The sequence below is a fragment of the Callorhinchus milii genome, unplaced genomic scaffold (genome assembly GCF_018977255.1).
Source record: "Callorhinchus milii isolate IMCB2004 unplaced genomic scaffold, IMCB_Cmil_1.0 Scaffold4, whole genome shotgun sequence".
Lineage (NCBI taxonomy): Eukaryota > Metazoa > Chordata > Chondrichthyes > Chimaeriformes > Callorhinchidae > Callorhinchus > Callorhinchus milii.
Window position 1 is genome coordinate 15665953 of NW_024704745.1, and position 25011 is coordinate 15690963.

Genomic DNA, 25011 nt, shown 5'->3' on the forward strand with positions numbered 1-25011 from the left:
CTTTCCCTACCACTTTGTTTTACTTCCTCTTCTCATCTTTAATAATCTATTTTCCCGCCTCTCCCTTGCTCATGGTCCAATCCCTTATCCCCCCACCCTCGTCAATTATTCCAATGCCATCCTCTCTGAACTACCAATTACTTGGAGCAATCTAATGGCACACAATGATCATTATTTTTGCTGTTAATTAACACAAAGAATGCTTAATCAGTTGTATACTTACAACCCCTATAAATACAAATGCTTTTGCCGAAGCAAAGCCTGAAGTTGTTTCTGGGCAATTGTTCTTAGTATCTAGGAATTGAAAACATTGTGCTTCCTACATAGGAAACTTGCATTGATTTAGCCAAAGGAAACACTTTTTTTAGTTTGAGTGTTTATCTCATTACCATTGTGTTTGTGTTTATGTAAATGGCTGTACTTTGCAGAAAAAGTTCAGTTTGTGTAATTCACTGCTAGAAACCCTCTTGCTTGTGCACCATTTTCTGATTTGAGTTTAAATAAGTGATAGCAAATGCTACTTCTGTACATAAAAGCAATCTGATTGACATGCTTTTTGTTTCTTTACCCCCTCTCTGTGGAAGAGTGCCTCACCTTTGCTTGCTTCTTCCCTGATGACCTTGCTGATATTGGAGATTCCCCCTGAGGGAACATTGCAGAAGCGATATCCTATTACTCTGTTGCAGCTTGCAAAATATTTGAGTTAGACTAACTTTCTCCTAAGTAAAACATCTGAAGTTCCTATTTACATTATCGACACTATAGAAGCTTTTCTTAAATGTTTAGTTTGCTTTTAATGTCTCAATACACAGTTACTTAACTTGAAATCTTTTGGTAGTTTGGCATGTTTTTAGGAGCAGTCTGTTATCTGATCATAAAGTATATATCATGCTCAGAACATTAGGCTATTTTCTTTTAGCCATGAGACCTTCCAGAAAGTCATTTGAAGTATGCTACCATTTCACGATTTACACTTGTATTACATATACTGCTCATCACTGTGGTGCGTCAGTACAGTGACAATAAGGGTCTCTGATTTGGATGTGTTTCTGGTGGTCAGGAAAAAGACTTAAATCATTTCATAAAAAAACTTCCAAAGATACACAGTAGATTTCAAAACATTACTTTTATTATATATACAAAAAAGCTAAAAAATATAAATGTCCTTTTTAACATTGCACATTTCTGGAGAAAGGGTTTGATTATCTGAAAATTAGTTGCTGCAATGAAAACTTGGTTTTTTAAACTTGCACATATGTGTACAATTAATGCATAGAATCTTTCTGACAAATTAGTTACAATGATGCACAATAGTGGTAATCTCATTGTTGTTTTCTCTTTTCCACATTAAATTAGATTTATGTTAAGGCTAAAGGTGGAAACAGAGATTACATGATCAAAAAGGGAAGTGAGTTTCTCTTCTCTCCCCCGTGCTGTGGCAATTCTTTTCTCCAATGTAATTCATAAAACATTGGATTCTTTCCAAATTTTGTTTCTGGACTATCCACCCCTCCATAATCAATGACCAAAATCCCTCTAATACAGAAAATAGACTGCTCAGGTAGAAGCTTTGTTCTGTAACTAATTGTTAACAAACCACACAGTTATGATGCCCTGAAAGTTTGAATTGTATGTCTCAAAGTACAGTTGGATAACTAATACAGATGTCAAACAGAAGATTCTGATTGTGACATTTTGCCTTTTAACGTGCGTAAACCAGTGGTTAAAAACCTCTCTGTGTTCAAAGATTGCGAAAATTCAGAATCTGGCCTGAATGACATTGATTTTCTCTTGATCGAATTCTGAAATGTTTCTGAAGTGAAATAATAAACAATAGGATCAAAGCAGCAGTTTGAGACAGCAATACAAAGGGTGATTGGATACATAGTTTTAACTATTTTCACGACAGAGCAATTGCTTACTGATCCAGTTCTAACAAGTGAGTACACCACTAGAGTTGTATTGTATGGTACAAAGCAACAAATAAAAATGAGAAAATGTACAATCACCATTTTAAGAACTTTTTTCCTTTTAAATTTACCTCGACTGAGAGTGAACGGGTTCCTCAGTGTCTTTAGAACCATTGAAAAACAGGAAAGATTTAGAATTAGAGGAATAACAAATCCAACAATTTCAATGAATATCACAATTTTGGACAGATAGTTCTTCCAGGTCTTGTTTGAAAAATTTTCAAAACACGTTTTAGTTTTATTGTTTCGTGCAGAGGTGGTTTGGAAAAAGGTTGCGGGCACACTTCCTGCAAGAACAGTCAGCCAAACGGCAACACACACAATCTTGGCATTTCGTTTAGTTCTTAGAGTCCTTGACCTAAAAGGGTGAACTATTGCGAGGAAACGATCAACACTAATGCACGTCAGAAACAGAATACTTCCATACATATTGGTGAGAAACAGTGTACCTGAAATCTTGCATAGTACGTCTCCAAATGGCCAGTTTCTGGTAGCATAGTAGAAAATTCTGAGTGGTAATGTAAAAACAAACAGCAGGTCTGATATAGCTAGATTTGTCATGTATATTGTTGTTTCATTTCGCAATTTTAGTGAGAACACAAAAATGTACAAAGCAATGCAGTTTGATATAAGGCCGAGGAAAAATACCATGCTGAACACACAGCCATACAGTGTGTACTTAAAAGAGTCGTCAATATTGCATGTGGCGTTGTTGTAGCCTACCATTATGAATATTTCACCAACTTGAAATGACCAGTTCAGATGAACTTTCTGTAGAATACTTTTGCCTTGTCTTATAGTTACAGCTGAATTACATTGTGGCCGCCTTGAAAAACGTGTTGCGAAATTGCTGAATTTCTTTGCTGAATCTTCAAACGTAGCTGGAGTTGATTGCAGACAGACTATCAGTTAACCAGCAGCATTGTTTTCTTTGGAATGGCAGTAAGGTCATTTTATTCCTTTCTGCAGAAGAGTAAACATGATTTAACAATAAACAGACAGCTCAGGTTTTATAACTGTTTACACAAGAGAACAGTCTTGCTGACCCAGGGCGTGCAGCTTTTCCACAAGATATTTTTCAAACCATTCGTCATATGGGTCAAAGATAATCCAGCCTTCCAATCTCCATAGAGTTGCTTTAATGTTGTTAGTTCCGTGTACGAATGTTGAACTGAAGTTGGCAAAGGATATTCCTGGTTCTTTAGGCTTTTGTAGCAAAGATAGATCCTTGTAATCCCACTTTGTTGGCTCTTCAACTCCACAGTCCTACTACAAAAAGCAACTAATAGCAACAGGTTTAGGTGGTGTGTCCCAGCATAGTAAAACATATGTTCCTTAGCTGATTTTCTTCCCGGTTTTAGATATCATTCTGAGGCTTCTGCCTGAACAAAGTGTTAAGCACGCACGCAAAATGATGTCATAGGAGATGGACAGGAATTGGACAAAGAAGAATGGGTTCAGCCCTGTTTTTTTGCTGATAAGTGTGCATACCTTCCGGGTTTGTCAAATCTTGCACTCCATTAACTATTTATGTACTGAATAGTCTTTTCTACTAATGCTGCTTTTGTACTATGCATTCTGCAGTGGAGACTATGAAGCCAAAGTGGAAACTCTGGCTGTCCAGTGCCACTTCTTGTCCTGTACCTTTTCATATGGGTTTTCTGATAAGTGGGCACTCGGGTAGATAGTACAATTGCTAATAATATAATAATAATCCTTGCATTTGATAAGGTGCCTTATCATGGCTTCGAAACATCTCGAAGGGCTTCATAGCTTATACTGCAAAGTGAATTGACTATATATTTTGTGGGCGAAATGCAGCAGGCAATTTTGCACAGCAGTATCCCGCAAACAGTTGTGAATTAAGTGAGCAAATGATTTGATCAGTTAAAAAAAAGTTTTAAGGGATTAGCCCAGAAAAGCGATCCGCCAATCAACTAACAACTGGGTTCCTATTTACTGTTAGGTGAACAGAGGCGAGTGGAGTAAGGAAACTTGTCCAATATTTTGCCCTGCCCAGGAATTTCAAACCCAGGTTTCTCTTTTGTGAGGCAAGTGCTCTAACCATAAAACTAGAGGACTCCACACTAATGACAGTGGCATTGTTTATTTTCTTAGACTGCACAACTGAAATAAGTTTTTGAATATTGTGCAACCTTGCTTGAAGCCTCTTTCCTGGTTCTGCTACTATTATTTTAGTCATGACAATTGGGTAAATAAACTCGTTGTGGCACTTTTGTGATTCTGTGTAGAGTGTCGCCACACTCTTCACATCTGTGTTAACCCTTTTCATTCTAGAGAACAAGGCAACTCAATGTGGAGCCAATAGGAGAGCTAATTCTAAAAATAATCGGCTCTTCTGCCTGCAACACCTCTACCTTACACATCTCAAGCTTCACACCTCTAATCTCATCTCCCACTCAGGGCTCGAGGAGGGAATGGAGGGAGAGATGTGACCGAAGTTGACCTGCAACAATGCTTTTCCAGGACTTTGGCAAGGAAGGGCAGGTTGGAAATGGGACGGTAGTATGAGAGGTTAGAGGGAATGAGGTGGGTTTTTTGAGGAGGGGTATGATAACAGTGGTTTTCAGTGGGAGTGGAACAGAGCCTGAGGAGAGAATCTGGTTGACCATGTTGGCCAGCAGCGGGGAAGAGAAGAGGGAGTTAAATGACCAGCAGCTGGGTGGGCAGGGGGTTGATGCAGCAAGTGGTGAACTTCATGCGGGTGATTGGGTTGAGACGGTGGAGGGAGAAATGGGCAAAGGAGTGTAAGGAGTGGGGGAGAGGCAGGAACCGTGGCGAAGAGAGAAAGTGGTGTGGATGGTCTGGGTGGGGTGGAAGGGGGACATGGACCATCCGCCAGAGCTCATTAATATTGTACGATGTATCAAGGAACAGTCGCAGTGTATGAGAATTCTTTGAGAGAGAGAATGGAATGTTATAGTTTTCATGTGCAGGAACCCATTCATTTTGCAATAATAATATAATAATAATAATAATCCTTGCATTTGATGTAGCGTTTTTCACGTCTTTTAGACATCTCAAAGCACTTCACAGAATATACTGTAAAGTGAATCAACCATTTATTTGTGGGCGAAACGCGGCAGCCAATTGCACACAGCAGTGTCCCACAAACAGTCGTGGATTGAAGTTACCAATTTATTATTGTTTTGGAGGGAATATTATTATAATGTACAATTATTAATTGTATTAATATGATATAATATATAATATAAATAAAATTTTATAAAACACATTATTAATATAAAAATTCATACATTGAATTGGTAATCATTTAGTCCGATACATATTCCTCTAAGACCACTTTATTCTTCAGGGCTTTTGGGGTGCAGGGTTTGTTTTTATCCAATTTTGAGAAATTCTTCCTGGGCTGTGGTACCTGCACCTTTTTTGTTTAAAAATGGAATTAGATAAATGCTTGGGGAAAAAAATAATATTAAAGGGATCAAAGAGGAGAGTGAGATTGGATTAGGATATTTCATGTGGATATTTCATGTGGAAATGTCAATTCTTTCTTTACTGGACACTTAATTTTAATTTTCCACCATATTGAAATAAGATTGACATTAGCTTAGTTGCAAATGAATAGAAGTCATGTGGAGCAGCTGATAAATAGTGGTGGTTGAGCACGTTATTCTTGCTCATGTGAATTATTTCTACCTGCGACCATAGTTCAAATATTAATAAACAGTTTTTTTAAGCCAGGACTCAAAGTGTAATGTTTATTAATTTGTGTGTAACAAAATGTGTAGGTTTCTCACATATTTGAACAAGCTATCCTAATTCAAAAAGTATTCTACTATTTGTGAAACTCTGCCTTTTTGTGGTTTTGTTCCCTAAAAATACAATTCTACAATACAAATGCTGTAGCAAATGCATACTTCCAGCATAGAAATTTTATTGCATTGAAATTCTAATTTAAGCAAGAAGTAGTCATCTGGTTTGAATAAAATGAATGACTCATTACTGCATACCGTTTTCTTTAGTTCGGGACACCCTATAATAATGAACAATAAAAAGGTACAGAGTAGGTGTACTTAGATGTTACTGGGGATGAGGGTTTTCAGTTATCAAGAAAGACATCAAATTAGGGCTTTATACTAGAGTAATAGACTAACTCTCACTCCCAGTGTGAAGCCATACTTTTCTCCCAAATCAGCTTTTCAATCTTTTGCAACTTCTGTTTCTCTTCAACATTTCCCAGTTGATCCCATACATGATCTCATCCCCTACAGTTTGGACTGTCTTTGTGCATCTGCTCTCTGACAACACAGACTGGTTCTGAACCAGGTCTCTGTTTACCTAGACTCGAGATACTGGAAACGCTCTGGGATGCTACACTGTGTGAGGGGCACTATATAAATGCAAGTTGTTGTTCGAAAAAGATGCAGTCTCTATATGTCATAAGGCATATATTACTATGGAACCCAACTGTTTGGTACAAAAATTGCTTTGAGAATTACTCCTAAAAGGTTTTATAAATGCTTCAGCTGCAACTGTTTACATCTCTGCACACCAATCAAAGTAGAAACTATCCCTGGATGTATCAGTGTGTGTTCACAAACTCAGACTCCAGGTAATGCCTTCCAGTAGTCATTGTCTGAAATCTCACAGTTTCCTCATCAGCTTTTCAACGGATATCTGTCGCCAGCATGATTTGAAGACGTATACAGGGCAACTTGTGATCTGTCAGCCACCTTGATCTTCTCAAGCAGGGTTGTCAAATGTCCAGCCCACAACTCAGGTCTTTCTGGCCCACAGCCCAACGTCATGTTAGTATAGCCTTGGAATAATAATCATCCTTGCATTTGATATCGCACGTTATCATCTTGTCGAGATGTCTTAAAGCGCTTCACAGAATATACTGTAAAGTGAATTGACTGTATATTTTTGTGGGTGAAACATAACAGCCAATTCCACACAGAGGTGTCCCACAAACAGTTGTGGATTGAGTGATCAAATTATTTTTTTTTGGAGGGATTAGTACCTCCAGAAAAGCAATCTACCTATTGACTAACAACCAGGTTCCTACTTACTGCTAGGTAAACAGAGACGTGTGTGTGCAGTAAGGAGTCTTGCCTGATAGTATAGCCTCGGAATACTTCAGGTTTGTTTGCTCTATAGCCCAAGCATGATAAGTAAAAAAAAACCTGCCAGCCGAGAGGAAACAAGAGGACAGTGAGCTAAAGAAAGAGGAACAGAAAGTAAGAAAGGAATAAAGACAAGAAACTGACTCCGCATAAGACCCAGAAATGGCAACTCAATGGTTTGCAATCTGACTGGTGCTCTGTTTTAATATTTAATAATAATAATAATCCTTGCATTTGATATAGCGCTTTTCACGTCGGGAGGACGTCCCAAAACGCTTCACAGAACACACTAAAGTGAATTGACTGTATATTTGTGGGCGAACGCGGCAGCCAATTGCACACAGCAATGTCCCACAAACAGTCGTAGATTGAAAATGACCAATTTATTATTGTTTTTGGTTTTGGAGGGATTATTATTAGGCTCTGTGTGGAGTAAGGAAACTTGCCCAAGGTTTCGCCCTCTGCCTGGAATTGAACTCAGGTCTCTCGCTTGCAAAGCGAGTGCTCTAACCACTGAGCTACAGGACTCCACAAAAACCTACTTGGAACATAAATGCTGCTGTAATGTGCACTTCAATGTTTAATATCCAAAATGTCCACACCTGAGGAATCCAGCAGCAAGCCTTCCCAACTGTTACTCCTGACTTTGAAAGTACACCAAAGGCAGAACTCTCACCTGGAAATCTGTGCATTTTTCAGAGGAAGTGATGGCAGTGGTAATTTTTCAGGGAATGTGATGTCAGAAACTACCTTTTTTAAAAATAGAAAACCAGACTACTTGGGACCGATGGCTGCTGCTTAGCTGCCCTGAAGTTGAGAATATGTTTGATATCTCCTATGCTAAAGTTCTAAATGCTGTATTCCATGTTTACGCAACACCACCTGCCTGTTAAGGTCTTCATCTGAGGGGCATAGGCAAAATGATGTGAAGCTAGCTCCAGTGCTGTGTGACAGATCAGTGTGAGCCGAACTCCTCCCTCGCCACAATCGCTTCGTTTTACATAAATCCGCTTCACAGCTTGGTCCTGGACTTTGCAAATAGGCCAAATAAAACCTCTGTTATATGCCCAGGAGCTCAGAGCAATGAAAGATGGTTGGAACACGTCTTATATGCCACAAGCTTAACCCACATTGGGATTTTGCTGTCATTGAAGAGTCCGCTCTTTTTCGTGCAGCACTGAAGAATAGTGCCCAAAATATCAACCTTGACCACCCCCCCACCCTGAAATCAACACAGTGGAGAAAGAAAAATGTCTTCTATTCTTCTGTTATAGCTTCTTATTTTGTGCTTTTGCAGTACCATTGTACTCAAATTTGGAGTACCATTGCAAAATGAGGAAGTGTGTCATAATGAATGGAGTGACTCAGTACTTTTGAATCATACTTCTGCATTTATATTTATTATAGAGTACAATGTCCATTTAGGGCAGAATCCTCAAATTATATTCAGATGAGGTCCATGTACACCTTTACCAAGGAATTAACATTTGGAATATGCCCTTCTTAACACCTTTTCAGATGTAATCAGCGTAAATATACAACTTCTATCATAAGTAAGTTTATTTCAAGATTAACACATGAATTGTTCTGCAGTAAATGTGGTGAAGCAGATACAGCTTTAACTACATTAGCCCAATAACATTGGATCAGAAAAAAGAGATAACATGGTTTAATAATAACTATTATGACTGGAATGTGCACAGCACAGTTATTTTAAAATTAATGTTTCAGTTAGGTAACCAAACTAGTTAACTAGTTCCCCAAACTGGAAAGGTTGGAATCCCAAACCTGCACGCAGCATTCCTAATGAGATCTGATCGGGTCTTGTAATTTGTGAACTCCAAAATGTTCATTTGATTATTTCCTATTGCCCATGTGTTTTGTCATGAAACATTGTTGCATTGTGTGAAAGTTTGTCTCATTCCTGGAAGGCTGGCACAGTGGTACAATGTGCTTTGTGATTTGAAATGTAATGATGTTTACATGATTTGTTTCAATGGACTAAGGGCATACATAGGCGGGTGAAAATATTGGGCCGAGGAAAACTCAGTCACAGGGTCAGTCCCCTTTAAGACTGACAAGCTGTTGCCTTGACTGACAAGTCCGTTTGCTAATCGGTGTCTTGAGATGTAACTTGAGGGAGGCAAGGGAGGGAGTGAGGTGAAAGGGAATGTGGGATGGAGTTCCAAAAGATGGTGGCAGAGAGGCTGAAGGTCCGACTGCCATTGGTGGGGCGAGCCGGCCGGTGTACCTGGAGCAGACTGCAGAGGGGAGGGAGTGGGCAGGTTGATATGGGGTAGCAGCTCACAGAGTTAGTTGTAGAAGATGGGGGTGTAGGGGGAGCATGGCTGAAAAAAGATGGGAGCTGTGTTTAAGGTCTGAAGAGGTTAAAATCAGTGTTGAGGCCGTAAGGTGCCTAGGAGATAGATGAAGCACTGTTCCTTGAGCTTGCGTTGTACTTTGTTGGAACAGTGTAGGATGCCATGGACAGAGAGGTGGGAGTGGGTAGAAGAATTAAAGTGGCAAGCGACCGGAAAGAACTTGCGGACGGAACGTGGGCGTTCGGGGAAACGATCACCCAATCTGCGTTTGATCTCCCCAATGTAGAGGAGACCACGCACAGCGTGTGCAGCGAATACAGTACACTAGGTAGTGGAAGTAAATATAATAACAACAACAAAATTACATTTGTATAGCACCTTTCACGTCAGGAGGACGTCCCAAGGCGCTGGACAGTCAGTGTTTCTGACCTGAGCTGGGGGTCGGGATCGGGGAGGTGGGGAAGGAGAGTGGTCGAAGAGGAGGGTCTTGAGATGGGTTTTGAAGGAGGCAAGGGAGTGGGCGAGGCGGAGGGTTGTGGGATGGAGTTCCAGAGGGTGAGGGCAAAGTGGTTGAAGGCCCGCCTGCCAATGGTGGGGTGGGCGAGGCACGTACATTACTGCCTTACCTGGAAGCAGTGCTTGGGGCCCTGGATGGTGGTATGGGAGGAGGTGAACGGGCAGCTATTGCATCTCCTGTGCTGGCATGAGAAGCTGCTGGGGGAATTAGAGCAGGTGTCAGTGGTGATGGAGGAGTGGACCAGGGAGACACGGAGGGAGTGGTCCCTTCTGACAATGTAGTACTGACTGGAATGGAAGCCCAGTCTATGATCTAAAGTCTCAAGCTTGACCCAGTTGACTGAAAATGACGCCAACTGAGTCAAGCTGATACTGGACTCTATAGCATCTTATCACATTGTTAAAATATCAAAGTGCTTCACAGGATATTCCGGTAAAGTGTAGTGACCGTATTCGTCGGCAAATTGGTTTAGACTTTTAAGCATAATGCTGGGTTTCTGCGTGTTGAATGCCTGACTGGACAAATTTTGGGGGGGAGTTGTCATATTGTAGCAGATGTTGACTGAAATAAAAAGGAAGCTTGGAAATATAATATCACTTTCAAAGATGCTTTGTGTTTGTACTACTGAGAGAGACAGTGAAAATAGGGCTATGCCCAGTCAAGTATTTTAAGTCTTGTTTTAACTTGTATGAATTGCATCATACTTCAAACAAAATCCCCAAAAAAATTTCATGAAATTGCTTTTTTTTCCTGTTTTCCAAATTCAGCGGAAAAGTACCCAATCGATCATATCTACAGTGGGTGGTGGATACGTTCCAAAACTAGAATTGTTCAAAATCAGCTAATAGTGTTGAGAGCCCAACATGTGCACTAACTCGAACTGACCCCATTGTGGACAATAAAACTGAATATCAGAAAATCATGAAATGCAATGTGTAGCATAATCAGAGGTCACACAGAGAGACGCTGATACAAATGTTTCTCTCCTAGTTTTTATATGTATGTGTCTTATCTTTTTCTTTCTCCCTTTCTCTCTTTCTCTCACTGTCAGTAACTAACTTTCTAGCTATATATATCTTTCTATCTGGAACTGCTAGTTTAGACATGCACGAGGGAAAATAATTTAGCTGATCATAATGTTCCTTGTGTGTAATTAAAGATGTTCTGCTCAAAATTTAATTGTGACTACTTCTGGAATCTCAGTTCAGTTGCAATTGAATGAACTTACAGTCATCCAACTTGCAGCAAATTTTCATACCAATGCCCCACAAACAGCCGTGAAGTGAATGACCCATTTTATTTGGGTATTGTTAGTCATAACACCAGGAGAAACTCCCTTTTTGAAAGGTGCTATGGCATGTTTTAACAGGCAGATAGACTTTGGTTAAGCTATCTCATCCAAAGGACGTCATCTCAAACAATGCAGCACGCCCACAGCACTAAAAGGGATGGGAACGTGTTTCAGGGCCAAAAATTGAGAGTAGAACTCTGGTGTTTTGCTCATGATGTGTTTTCCTCTACACTGGGGAGACAAAATGCAGATTGTGTGACTGATTTGCCGAACACCTCCGTTCTGTTCGCAAGCACAGCCCTGGGCTTCTGGTTTCTTGCCATTTCAACTCTCCCTCCCACTCCCACTCTGACACTACGCTGTTCCAGTGAGCCACAACGCAAGCTCGAGGAACAACATCTCATTTATCTGCTAGGGACCTTACAGCCCTCTGGCCTCAATATTGATTTCAACAATTTCAGACCATAACAGCTCACATTCCCCCTCTTCTGTGACCATTACCACATCATCTGGGTCCCAGACCCACCTTTTCTCTCTCTCTGGTCTGCCTATTTTGTTGCAATTCCCCCCCCCCCTCCTTTGTTTTGCATTATTAACACCTCTCTTCCCCTGTTTTGTTGCAAACCCAGCCTTTGTTTTGCATCATTAACACCTCTTTAACCCATCATCCCCTATTCTCTACCCCATTTTCTCCTTTATCTTCCTTGCCCTGCCTCCCCCCTCTCTGTTCGCCCTTAAAAACCGCTCCCTCGCAATATGCCCCAGATCTGACGAAGGGTCGTGGAGCCAAAATGTTGACTCATTTCCCTTTCTCCATAGATGCTGCCTGACCTGCTGAATGTTCCCAGCGACTTCTGTTTTTGTTTCAGATTTCCAGCATCTGCAGTATTTTGTGTTCTGTTTCCTGAATTAAGAGTGTTCTCCGATAGAGCCAGAGCAAGGAAATCCAAAAATGTTCAGCGCAGAACAGCTTACATGTATACAGCTTCTTTCATATGGGATGATTCTTTTGAAGCACACAAGTGCTTCCTAGTGTTTCACAAAAACTATGAGGATTACTATGCAGAAGGGAAAGTAGGTCAAAGAGATAGATTTTTAAGAAGATTTTGAAGGGCAAAGAGAAAAGGCACAAGGCAGAATTTTTTTTAGAGGCACAGAGAGATGACCAGAGGGAAAGGAGGAAGTAACCTAAAAAAGGTGAGTAAACAGGAGATCAAAAACTCAGTACTTTATCTGCATCCACACTTCCTCTCCTCTCAGGCCGCTGTTTGAAGTCACGTAGTTGGAAGCCTTGATTCTCTGAAGATGCAAGTGCCATCTGTTTAGTATAACAAGGCCCATTCTTTTATGTGAAAGGCATCATATAAACATTTGGAATACAATGTTATTATAAATGTATTCTACCTGGGATGGGCACACTCGGTAATGTTATAATCCAGATTTAATGGAAGTTAACTCTGAACACAGAATGATGCAAATAAAGCGGACAGATAACTGAGAACAAGTCTTACCATGTCATTGCTGAACAAACTCAGCAAAATAAATGATAATCCTTATAATCCTTACATTTGATAGAGATCCTTATTGCCACATTTGATATAGCATACACTGTAAAGCATAGGGCTGTATTTTTTTAGGCAAATAAAATATATTATTGATTTGAATGAAATGTCTACACTTACTACATTTTCCACAATAATCCATTTGAACCTATCAGAAATAACTTATTTGGAGTAATTTTAATTGTAGGTAAAATATTACCATAGAGTTTAAGGTAATACAATGAAGAGTAGCACATTTCCTTAAAAAAATGTACAGTATATATAAGTATATATAGTTGAAAATGTAACATTAGAATTTTTCTACAGAAAATGAGTGCTTTGGATGACATGCATTATACAAGCTTATTGATATGTCCACAGTGAATATCCGATGGGAAATATGGAGCAGAGCCAAGCAGGGAGTTTGATTTGCCTTTGGTAGTTTGGTAAAGAAGTCCATTGACAATGTGAATAATTGTGTACTGATCTTTTATGAACAAAGGCAGTGTTTTCCAATACTTTAAGCAAGGCATAGTTACACATTCTGAACCAATATGGCAATTAGAAATTCAAGGAACTTTTTAAAAATGACCTTCACAATAACAAACTCTTTTAATTAGTGGTGATATCGGATGAGGAGGGGGGAGATTGCACCGATTAAATATTTGTCGGATTCATACCAGTTATTGGCAGCTGTATTAGACAAGATATGTTTATTTGAATTTTGTCAGGTCTCCATTGTCTATTATAAGCGGAAATACATTGTACTGGCCTTAATAACACTAAATTGAAGGGAGTTAAATATGATTTTGTATGAAAGTCTAGAAATGTTGAGAGCTTCTTGCAGACACAAATAGAACCTTATACATGTTACCATATATCTTATAATATTTAATGGATGAGGGTCTTGGCAGCGTGAGGGAAGAGGTAGTGTGCATGCAGGTAAACTACTTCAGTCTCTTATAGATGCATCATTTTCTATTGATATGCAGTAGAATGTTGATGCAACAACAACAAATTTACATTACTAAGAATGTGTTTGTGGTGATTACCTTTGGATCACAGAATAGCACATTTCCATTTATAGCATGGTTTCACTGTGGTGACGAATACTGACTGGCTGACTTCCTGCATGGGGTGTGTTGTGACTGACATCCGTGGTGCTTCTTAGAAACCGCAGAAATTGAAGGCCCATTCGCCCCATCGTGCCTGTGCTGGCTCCCTCAAGAGCAATCCTTTCAGTCCTATTTACCTGTCCTTTCCCCATACCCCTATAGCTGATTCTCTTTAAGGTACTGTACGTGTCGTTTCCTCTTGAAGGCCAATATGATTTCTGCCTCAACCACAGCTCCCAGCAGGGCATTCCATTTCATAACTACACTGCATGAAAAAATTCTCCCAATGTCCCCATTTGCTTGTTTACTAGCTATCGTAAATTGAGGCCCTCTCGTTACTGACTCACTGATCAGTGGAAATAATTTCTCCCTCCCTTCCTGTGCTCATGTATGCAATAACTGACATCACCACAACTTGCATCATGGAAGCCCTGACCAGCAGCTGTTCTTATAATGTGCCCCATTATAACCTAAGGTCTGTATTTATAGATCCAAATGACGTTTAAACAACAACAAGATTTCATGTATAGAGCGCCTTTCACGTCGGGAGGAGTTACACATCATGATCCAGTGACCACTGCTAGAAGTGTACATGTAATGCTGCGTTTAGTTGTATACCCCTGTATACCCCTTTGACGTATCATTCAATACACATTTTTGTGTTTGTGGGATATTGCTGCGCACAAATGGTCCTTCACCCACAACAGTATACACTTTATGCACAATCATGACTCCTGTCAGGTCTAAGCACAACCATTTATCAAGAATCTGATGTGTGAAATTGAATCCTGCCCTCACACTTCAGGACTAAAATCACTCTCTCCACGCAATATCCTGTTGTTTCTCTGATTCCATCACAAAACAGGAATACTGTGGAGGCTGAATTATTCCAGCATTCATTGCAGGAGTGAATGGGAGTTAAACATTTTGAGCCTTTAGATGTTTGAATCATGAGTAGAAAAAGTTTTAATTGTTTCGTAAATTTCTTTCAGAGAACAGAATACATAGCCAAATTATTCAGTGGCATGATAATGATTGAACTATACTTAGCATAGCAGTTGTGCTACACTTACTGACTCGCTGTGAAGTTGTGAGAACAAACAAAGCAATTTCTAAGATGAACTATTTTTAAGATTCTTCTGCCTTGAATCAAAACTCTTTGTGTACATTTTTAAAATGCAGGCCATTCAGCTTATCAAATTGAATATGAGGAGAAAGCAGATTTTCCACCTCTGAATTTGTAAGATTCTCTTTTTAAAATATCTGCTTGAGGAGTTGAATTCAGCTGGAATATTGTAGTTTCAGTATTACCTGTTGAAGGACAATCTAGTTGCAGTCGATACAACAATTTAAATAATTCATTGACTTCTACATTGGGGAAAAATTCAGTTCACAACTAAATTGCTTTTTTGGAGTGAAAATTATTGTGTTAACGTTTCATGAAATTTTTAAAACAAAATAGATACTGTATTTCTGCTTTTAGTAAATGTTCACTTTAGATTTCTTTCTGCAGTTGTTTAATGATGCAAGAAGAACCAATCATTTATTTTTAATTGTATTTTGTATATTCATCTGTGCAATTCTTTGATCTCACTTTTAGGGTTCACCTTTGTTTGATGTTCTAAGGCAACAAAAAGAACAGGAAGAGCAACCAGAACAACCTGAACCTACCATTAATCTCAATCAACCACTCCAGCACAGCCACACTGCTGCAGACCTGTATGTATGAGTAAAATAGTAATATTAGGATAGTTCCTTTTTNCTCAGCTACAGACTGAATTGCTTTGAGATGTGAAAGACACGAAAAGTGATCCCATTAAGTGATTTTAGATCATGGTTTTCACATTATGGAGTCCTGTAGCATATTGGTTAGAGCACTCGCCTTGCAAGTGAGAGGACCTGGGTTCGATTCCCAGGCAGGGCGAAAACTTAGGCAAGTTTCCTTTCTCCACACGCCTCTGTTTACCTAGCAGTAAGAAGGACCATGGTTGGTAGTCGATTGGTGGATCGCTTTCTGGGTAAATAATCCCTTCAACAAAAAAAAGGTAATAGGTTGGTTACTTAAACCATGACTGTTTGTGGGACACTGCTGTGTTCAATAGGCTGCCACTTTTCACCCACAAAATATACACTTTACAGTATATTCTGTGGTGTTTTGAGACGTCTCAAAGACGTGATAAGGCACTATCAAATGCAAGTATTATTATTGACGTTTGTATTTTTTCAGTTCAGTCACCTGTAGCATCTTCTCCTTTTCCAGCTATCTTTCCCCTATCAGATCTCCTCGGAAAAGAGGGTCCAATAGTGTGCATGCAAATCCCGTACAAGGTGCAGAAATTGAGGCAGCATCTTCTGGTCAACTTCATCCGCTGGCTCAGGCACAGCTTCAAAAATCTCAGAAATCTACCTCACTCTCCCTTTTCTACAAAAAAGGCAAGTCATACATAACTATACTTCATAAGGGTCTGGTAATGAGAATTAAGCACAAGCGCATCTCATCCTGCATCTGTTCCGTTGGTCTTAATGAGTAAAATGTCATATAGCACAACGAGAGAAACATCGTAAGGTCTTTTATATCCCAAACATTTAAAAGTAGTTTAGTGAAAATGATATTATTTTACCTAAATAAGGTATTTGAATCATATCAGAGAAATACTAGGAGAATGAAGTAGAGGTAGCCATTAGCATCTCAACCACATTTCTTATTACATTACACATTGGTGCCCTAAGGAGAAATTATAAGCAGTTTGTTGAGCTCTTAAGTGCACAAACTAACAGGCAGTGGACTGTAAAACAACATTCACAAGGAGGACCACTGTGCTCACCCAGTCCAGCAGAGGAGCCTCACACCAACCTTGTTTGAATTTCAATTGAAACACAGCAATCATGGATGTGATGTGTTTCAGATCTGTGTCAAATGCCTTGTTTTAGTTCTTAGTTGGTTCAACTATTAGTGCCTGTACAATCTATGGCAAAAATCTAGTATTAAAGAGCAATTTGTTATACTTCGTGTTATGTTCTCCAGATAAAAAGTAACAGAATTAAAAAAGGAAGTTGATCGTGATTCTTTTTAATAATTGGAATTTTAAATATGTTTCTATTTATGACATTTTCTTTACTATCTTAATAATATGATCTAGTGCCAAAGATTAACTTGTACAAGTCTGATTGTGAGGGGTTAAAAGTGAGTGTTTAGGCAATATGAAAAGTTTTTTGTAACTGATTGGCTCACGCTTAAGAGTTACTCATTCAACAGTAATCTGAACTATTTATTACAGCCAGTAACTAAACTTTACAATTGATTTACTTTCAGGGCTGGGCTCCTTGCAAGTTTTACTTCCACCATCCATTTAAACATTATTCAGAAATAGCTTCCACTTTTATAATAGTAATAGTTGAATATATAGTGCCTTTCACATAAAATAAAATTATAGAGTTTCTCTCAGTTAACTAAATCACTTGCAGAGCTGCAATAGAAATTCTGAATGGCAATGGTTTAGACAAATTATCCATTGGAAAATATCCAAGAGAAAAATCCCCTTAAGACTTTACAATGTTGTAATGATCATATGTCACCAATGGCCTTTCTCAGGTCATAATCAGATACTGATAATGATTTACCGAATTAGGTGTTTTCAATCCAGCAGATCCGATTACTCAATTCTGAGTATTTGCATTCTGAGAAAGACTAGTTATGAAATGAGGCGCTGACTATCATTTTACATATGTCTGTAGATAGAAGAAATTGTCCTGGAGGACTGGCAAATATCACTTATTGTTCAATTATGTAGAATCTACAAAATAGATCATTTAGCTCAATTAAGCCGTGATGGTGTTTATACTCCACATGAACCTTCATTCATCCTAATTCTCCCCCCTCCCTTTAGCCTCCTCAAATCCCTCTTCCTTTCTCATGTGTGCAAAGGGGAAAAAATAAGAGCCTGGGAACTATAAGTTGGTGAGTCTTGGGAGGTGAATTACTTCAGGTCTGCTTGACTTCATAATAAGAAATGTTAAGTTAAAAAACAGCGGCCTTTCTAAGCATTCCTTGTGTCACTTCAGAAATATTTGAGAATAACCAGCAGATGAAGCTCCCCTAACAGATACATAGAATCTTCCAGCTTGTCCAATGTTATTTTTTTAAATAAATGAGGCATATTGATTATAGATAGGAAACAATACTCATGTATGGGGTAGAATTTGCCATCACTGCGCAAAACAGGCTGCCGCGTTTCGCCTATAATTGTACACTTTGAGTAAATCCTCCCGAGGTGAATGAAGCGCTTTGAGACCTAACCCTTCCAAAAAACAGAAAAATTAACACACGCCTAGAGGTAAGTAGGAACCCAGTTGTTAGCCAATTGGCAGATCACTTTCCGGGGGATAATAATCCCTCCAAATTTAAAAAAAATAATAATTTGGTCACTCAATACACGACTGTTTGTGGGACACTGCTGTGCGCAATTAGCTACTGCGTTTTGCTCACAAAACGCATAGTCGCTCCACTTGAGAGTATATTGTGCCACGTGATAAAGCGCTGTATCAAATGCCAGGATTATTATTAATATTATTAAACCAATCTTATGATTTTTTGGGGCTGAAAATACAAAAACTTGCATTTATATAGCGCCTCTCAAGCAGGGTAGCATCCTCGAGTGCTTGACAATGGGGGAGTACGACGCCGAGCTGGGGGGAGGGGAAAGTGACCGTAGACTGTAGTTGAAAAGGAAGCTCTTCAGATGCAACTTGAAGATGGGGCAGGAAGGGGCAAGTCGGAGGGATAGAGGAAGAGTGTTCCAGAATTTGGGGGCGTAGAAAGCCGGAGACAGTCAAGCGGAGGCAGCGGAAAGTGGGTTGGGCGGCAAGCAGGTCAGAGAGGTAGGGAGGTGCCAGGGCATAAAGGGATTTGAAATAGTAGATTTAATTTACCAGAAAAGTGGTTCTCCACCTACTGGTAGTCATTGAATATTCCTTAATTTACACAAAGAATACTTAAAATAATGTATTCAGCTGTTGGGGCTGATTACAGTACCCAGCACACTTTTTTCAAGGGAAAGTCAAGTCTTCTTTAATCAAATTATTGGATGAAATAACCAGGAGTGTGCAGTAGATGTTAGGTAAAGGAGATGCAGTAGATGTTATTTACTTGGACTTTAGGGGCTGTTTGATACTGCATAGAGACTTTTGGTCAAAATGAAGGCATAAAGAATTAGTTGTTTATTCTGGAACGATGAGATGAAATGGGTTGTACAGTGAGATTAAATGGTTAATCAAAGCCTCTCTGGTGATCCAGAAAAGTCAGTTGAATATTTAGGCAAATCCACTGATCAAGAATAACATTCAAAGAATATGAAAGACTTGGTAGGTAATCAAAAATTCTTAAGATGCAGAACATTTTCATTCAAATTCAACCCATAGTTTTGTTACAAATTTTCCAAGATTTAGGGTTTCCATTCCGTTCTTCTGGCACCTAAACACATGTCTAAAGGACTATTTGCATCTGTGTGGCGAAAATGTTTGTGACAGAAGATCGATTTTGTTGACTATTTGAAAATTGGAAGGTTCAAATGCACGACAACATTATTTTTTCTTAATCTGCATTGTTTGTACAGTTTATCGACTGGCATATCTTCGGCTAAACACTCTCTGCAACAAACTTCACCTACTGACTGAGTACCCTCAACTGGAACCAGTAATATGGACTCTTTTTCAACACGCGTTGCAGAATGAGTATGACCTCATGAGAGACAGACATTTGGACCAGGTACTGAATTATCAGTGATTTAGTCCCTGTATAATAGAGGGACTAGATAAATAACATAGGGAACAGCACTTTTTAGGAGATGTGCATCCTTGCCTTACCCTTTGAGTCAGGTGACCTCCCCCACTCCATTGTATATAAGACTGTTCTTAGCATTTGTCCTGTTGCTGGAATAGTGCTTCAGATGTTGCCTTGATCAGCTAATTCAGTTCATATCATGTGATTTCTAGAATAATATAGCCTTAATGCTGGACAGTGGAAACATTTGGCTCTTAGTTTATCAATAATTAAGCAATATGTTCATAATAAAGTAGAGCAAGACAGAGCTGACTTCAAAACTACTCTGATCATTTACTGTAGTAGGAGTTATTTATATGACAACATTTTATATCAAATATGAAGTTTATATAATGGAAAAAATTGATTTCAGCTATCCACAACTGTTGTGCAATGTTAGCTAACTAATTTCTGTTTTTCCAGATAATGATGTGTTCCATGTATGCCATTTGTAAGGTGAAGAACTATTTTCAACTATTGTTCAAAACTATTGTTACTGCCTACAAGGATTTGCCAAACACAAATCAAGAGGTAGGTAAAAGCAAGCTGTGAATACAGTAGAACTCCCATCATAACATGGTGCTTGGGATCCATAAAATCCCAATCCATGTTATAGTGATAGCGGATTTAACTGCGCATTTAGACAGCCTGACAAATTGTTACCTGCAGGTCGGACAGTTCCCGCACTAAAAGAAAACACGATTGATTTCTCTTTCATCAGATCACAACCAATGTCAATATCTGTAAATACAAGGTAGGAAGGGACATTGGAAGTGACCCAATGACCCACAAGTTGGCTATTTTAGTGGGTAAGGTTGGCCGGTACATGGGAAGCGAGCAGACTTGTTGTGTCCACAGTGGTCCACAGTGCCAACAACAACAACTTGAATTTATAGAGCCCCTCTCACGCAGAGTAGCATCTCAGAGTGCCACAGTATTATAAGCGAATTTGTGTTTTACTGAAACATATTAGAAGGACTGCATTGTTTATTGTATAGCCATTTTTTTGATTTTTCATATATTATTATAGTGCTAATAAATTAAGCTGTTTCTGTAACTTGATCAAATGTTTATTCATTTTTTGTTTTAGACTTTCAAAAAAGTGCTGATCAGAGAGGGACAAAGTGACTCAATTATTGGCTTCTACAATGTGGTGTTCATGCAGACGTTGAAAACGAACATCCTGCAATATGCTTCACCCAGGGTGAATTATCATACATATTTCATAATTTATACAGAGACTCCGAGGTGACACACCTGGTAATGTATTATCTGAATAAAGTTGATCCTTTGTGGCAGTAGTCGTTCCAGTGTTCCAAGTCAATGATGAAGATGGACCAGTCAGCCTGGCTTCTTAGCAGCTTTTGGAGAGACCAGTCTAGGATTCTTCCCACTTGATTTCTATTGGAGTTGAGGTACAGATCAGCCATGATCTAATAGAATGGAGGAACAGACTCGAGGAGCTGAACGACCTACTCCTGTTCCCGTGTTCCCATTAACCCTGGAGTTTACTGTACACACATTGTGTGGCCTAATTTTAATGTATTGATGAGGTGACAATCGTAACCTGTGATGTTACAATTGTCACCTGTTGATTTAACACTAGTTGATTAACACATAGTTGAAAATTGCCCTTGTTAAACTGGTCCGTAGATGAAACTCTTCCCCCTCATCCCCCCCAATTTCACACAATAGCAAAGAACCAAAGCCAGTCTATGTGTAATTAGACTGTTAGCTTTATTCAAATGTTTTGGTTCAGCTAACTCAGTGTTAATTAACACATCACAGATTGCAGTTTACACCCTAATATGTTTCTCTCTATACCATATTGCTTTTTTAATAGTTTATTTTAATATTTCTATTTGAAACAGCCACCAACACTATCACCAATTCCTCATATCCCTCGAAATCAATTTGGTTTTCCAAATTCTCCAATACGTGTGCCAGTTGGCAACATCTATGTATCTCCACTGAAGAGTTCGTACAAAGCTGATGGACTGCTCTCCCCACACAAAATGACACCAAGAACACGGTGAGCAGATTGCAATTGCACTTTAAATGCTCAGATCATAGGGCACAGTGTTTGATACTGAGGTCATCATAAAAATAAAATTTCCTTATTCTATGTTTAATGCAGCTAATTAATTTGGTAAGACTTTCACCTCTGTGTCAGAAGATTGTGACTTTGAGCTCAGTCTAGACTGACACACAAGAATAGCACTAGCAGTCCAACTGCATGTTTGAAGGTGCAGTTTTTTGGTTGAAATGTTAAACCGAGGTCCTGCCTGCCTGTTCAGATGCATGTTAAATTCATAGAATTGTTTAGCACAGAAGGAGGCCATTCGGCACATCGTGTCTGTGCCGGCTCTTTGCAAAGAGCTATCCAAATCAATCCCACTCCAGGACTACTGAGGTCCTGACCGACTGCCTGTCCGGCATCAAGTCCTTTCTCCAACTCAATGTCAGCAAGACCGAGGCCCTCCTGATTGGCTCGCGCCAGCGCCTCCACACCTCAGGCACTGGCAGCATCAGCCTCCACAGCTGCACACTCGACCTCACTGAGCCAATCAGGAACCTGGGTGTCTTGTTTGACCCTGAACTGTCCTTTCTCCCCCACATCCGCGCCATGTCCGGCACTGCCTACCACCACATTCGCAACATTGCCAGACTCCGCCACTGCCTCACCCTTCAGGCTGCTGAAACCCTCACCCACGCATTCGTCACATCAAGGCTCGATTACGAGAATTCCCTCCTCGTTGGCCTTCTCAACTTTTCCCTTCACAAGCTGCAGATCATCCAAAACTCTGCAGCTCGTGTACTCTCACGCACCAGGCTCCGTGACCCCATCACTCCCACCCTCGCCCAACTCCATTGGTTCTCCATCCCCCAGAGGATCGAGTTCAAGACCATCTATGGCCTTGCTCCCTCCTACCTCTCTGACTTGCTGACTCCCCACCAACCCACACGCTCCCTCCGTTCATCGGATTCCAGCCTGCTCCATGTCTCCCACCCGACCTACCATCGGTGGCCGGGTTTTCAGCCTCTCTGCCCCCACACTCTGGAACTCCATCCCATGGTCCCTTCGCCTCGCTTCCTCCCTCGCCTCCTTCAAGGCCCATCTCAAGACCCTTCTCTTTGACCGTGCTTTTGATCTCCATCCCACCTCTCCGCCTTCCCTCACCCTTACACCACCCATCCCCCATGCTTGGGCCCCGACACCTGACTGTTTAGCACTTTGGGACGTCCTCCTGACATGAAAGGCGCTCTATAAATGTAATTTTGTTGTTGTTGTAGATTGGTTCCACTTCCTGAATAGTTTATGGCTTATTAACATAGACCATGTGGTTTCCCCATCACTCTGAACAAGTAAACAACCATAACATTAACAACCTCAGAGTCTAAACCTTTTGAGCAATCCCTGTTTATATTGGATTTGTGGAGTCCTGTAGCTCAGTGGTTAGAGCACTCGCTTTGCAAGTGAGAGACCCGAGTTCAATTCCAGGCAGGGTCAAACCTTGGACAAGTTTCCTTACTCCACACACCTAATAATAATCCCTCCAAAAAATAAAAAAAGATAATGAAACATTGGTCACTTTCAATCTACGACTGTTTGTGGGACACTGCTGTGCGCAATTGGCTGCTGCGTTCGCCCACAAATATACAGTCAATTCACTTTACAGTATATTCTGTGAAGCGCTTTGGGACGTCTAGAAGACGTGAAAAGCGCTATATCAAATGCAAGGATTATTTATTTATTTATTTAGTTGTAGCCCCCATCAGAACATCTTTTTTTCATTCATGCTTCTGATATGCCACAAAGAGTCAAATTGTTTGTTCATTTTGACCTTGTGGTCTGGCCCTTTAAAGAAATACAATCAATTTCCTACTATGGCTTATCATGTGGTCCTATCTTAACTTTCGAGGTGGCCTTGCATTCTCTCAGACAATAATAGTAATTTAAATCTAAACAGCAACATTTTGGTGAAATGCACACTCTTCCTTCGGAGAAAATATGAACCATTTGTGAAGTCTTGCAAGAATGCAAGAGATCTGAAAGTTTTTAAAACCCTAGATCATTGTGCAAAAAAGTTGTGTATTATTTTCTAGAAAGACTACTTTCTATTTATCCCTGATGAAATGTTTGATTTCACAGATTCTTGGTGTCCATTGGTGAATCATTTGGGGTGAGTATTCTTAAAAACTAGCTTTTTTAAATTATTTTCATTTATTTATACTGAAATTGATATAATTGAATTGACTTCATGGTGCTAAGCAAGAGCAAAACTATCCAGAAGAACCGGGCTTCTTCTGAACTGGATTGGAAAATCAGGGAATTAATTAGTGAGAAAGGCAGCGAAACGAGATTAAGACTTTCAGAATCTAATAAACTGGAAGGAGCAAATTCAACAAGATGAGTGACCTCTTCCTATTCATATGTTCCTACTCCCATTAAACACAAATAATTGAATACACAGATATGTATAATTGCAATTAAAGCATTCTTTGTAGATTCCGGACAGTTGGGAGTCTTGACTGTTGTTTTTAGAAGATAAGTTTAGGGATGTTTGGTCCAATTATACTATTATACTTTATGTGTGGAGAACACTACTCTTTCAGTTACTAATAGGTTTTGCTGCATGACTCTTTGCTAAATTTAAGAATAAGTTTTAAGAATAAGAATAAGTTCTCTTTGACCGAGCATTCAGCTCCCCTCTCGACTCTCTTCCCCCTCCTCGCTCCCTCCCTTCCCTCCCCTTACCATTTCCCCCCTCCTCGCTGCCTCCCTTCCCTCCCCCTGACCATTTCCCCCCTGCTCGGGTCATGACCCAACTGTGCAGCGCCTTGGGACGTCCTCCTGACGTGAAAGGCGCTTTATAAATGGAATCTTGTTGTTGTTGTTCCCCATTTTTCCGATAAATTATTAGATTGATTGCCAGAAATGGTTGGAACATTCCAATTTGTATGGGTACGGGATAAATCTTTTCCTTAGTTTTACTGCCATGGAAAAACAAATCAATCAAAAAATCAGTTAACTCTACCTGGGAGGGGGGAAATCTGCTATTGTGTTTTCTTCCAAATGAGACCTGCCAATAATTGTTAGCATCACATTGTTACCATTTCAGACACCAGAAAAATTTCAGAAGATCAACCAGTTGGTGAACTCCAGCGATCGCCAATTGAAGCGTGCTGGGGACATGGGGAGTGTTCCAAAACCTCTGAAGAGACTTCGTTTCGATATGGATGGACAGGATGAAGCAGACGGCGGGTAAAAGAACATGTGACAAATTGTATTGACTGATTATTGCTAAAGATTTGGGTTTTGCACT

General features: G+C 39.8%; 2 protein-coding genes across 3 annotated transcripts in view; one reads left to right on the forward strand and one right to left on the reverse strand.

Annotated features, from left to right (window-relative positions):
* The window catches only part of rb1 (retinoblastoma 1), a 65072-nt gene that overhangs the window by 37063 nt on the left and 2998 nt on the right, over nucleotides 1-25011 (forward strand). For both annotated transcript variants that reach the window (XM_042334178.1, XM_042334179.1), the window contains exons 18-25: nucleotides 15467-15585; nucleotides 16127-16299; nucleotides 19479-19630; nucleotides 20108-20215; nucleotides 20775-20888; nucleotides 21556-21716; nucleotides 23838-23868; nucleotides 24808-24950. In XM_042334178.1, the coding sequence (XP_042190112.1) occupies nucleotides 15467-15585; nucleotides 16127-16299; nucleotides 19479-19630; nucleotides 20108-20215; nucleotides 20775-20888; nucleotides 21556-21716; nucleotides 23838-23868; nucleotides 24808-24950 (1001 nt within the window). The remainder of the gene's footprint in view (nucleotides 1-15466; nucleotides 15586-16126; nucleotides 16300-19478; nucleotides 19631-20107; nucleotides 20216-20774; nucleotides 20889-21555; nucleotides 21717-23837; nucleotides 23869-24807; nucleotides 24951-25011) is intronic.
* LOC103177408 (lysophosphatidic acid receptor 6) lies at nucleotides 1108-3387 on the reverse strand. Its single transcript, XM_007891543.2, has one exon. The coding sequence runs from the start codon at nucleotides 2694-2696 to the stop codon at nucleotides 1668-1670; it is 1029 nt and encodes a 342-aa protein (XP_007889734.2). The 5' UTR covers nucleotides 2697-3387; the 3' UTR covers nucleotides 1108-1667.

Coding starts and splice junctions, on each gene's coding strand:
- LOC103177408 (XM_007891543.2), bottom strand. CDS start 2,696: ATGGTAGGCTACAACAACGCCACATGCAATATTGACGACTCTTTTAAG.